The sequence below is a fragment of the Entamoeba nuttalli genome (genome assembly GCF_000257125.1).
Source record: "Entamoeba nuttalli P19 unplaced genomic scaffold asmbl_10052, whole genome shotgun sequence".
Classification (NCBI taxonomy): Eukaryota; Evosea; order Mastigamoebida; family Endamoebidae; genus Entamoeba; species Entamoeba nuttalli.
Window position 1 is genome coordinate 1 of NW_008579975.1, and position 632 is coordinate 632.

Below are 632 nucleotides of genomic sequence, written 5' to 3' on the forward strand. Positions count from 1 at the left end.
GGAGGAGCATGCGAACTTACTGCTTAATTGGGGATTTTTGGAAAATATTTTTTATTTAAATATTTGATAATTTTTTTAATTTTGTAAATTTAAAGGAAAATGAAAAGAAAATTGAAGGAAGAAGAAATAATAAAAATAACATTGTAAATAAAAGAAAGAAAGTTTTTAAGGTAATTTTTAATAACAATAAAAAAGAACTAAAAAAAATTGTTGCAAGACACAATGGTATGTTTTCTTTTATTTTATATTAATTAAAAAATATAATGATACTTATTATTAGGAAGAGACTAACAATTTTTCATTGAGGCTTAAGATTATTGTTGTTGGTGATCCGTCAAGTGGAAAGACTAGTTCTATTCATCAATTTTGTGATGGTATTTTTGAAGACAATTACCAACCAACAGTTTGTTTTTATTAATAAAAAAGATTTTAAGAGATTTATTAAAGTCGAAGTAAAAAATGAAAAATGTTGTATTAAAAAATTTTATTTCTTAAAGAAATACATTTATCGTAAATAGATTGGGGTAGAGTTTTCTTCTAAGTTTATTACTGTTAATACAAATGAAGTTGAACTAAGACTTTGGGATATTGCAGGACAAGACCATTATGCAGGGATGAGTAGAGTATATTAT

At 23.7% G+C, this 632-nt stretch overlaps 1 protein-coding gene across 1 annotated transcript in view; it reads left to right on the top strand.

Moving 5' to 3' along the window:
- Positions 1–92: 92 nt before the first annotated feature.
- The window catches only part of ENU1_209650 (small GTPase Rab 32, putative), a gene marked incomplete at both ends in the record, with an annotated part of 939 nt that continues 399 nt past the window's right edge, over positions 93–632 (top strand). The window contains 3 exons of the mRNA XM_008862348.1: positions 93–225; positions 285–403; positions 519–632. The exon at positions 519–632 is cut by the window's right edge and continues 399 nt beyond it. Coding sequence (XP_008860570.1) covers positions 93–225; positions 285–403; positions 519–632 — 366 coding nt within the window. The remainder of the gene's footprint in view (positions 226–284; positions 404–518) is intronic.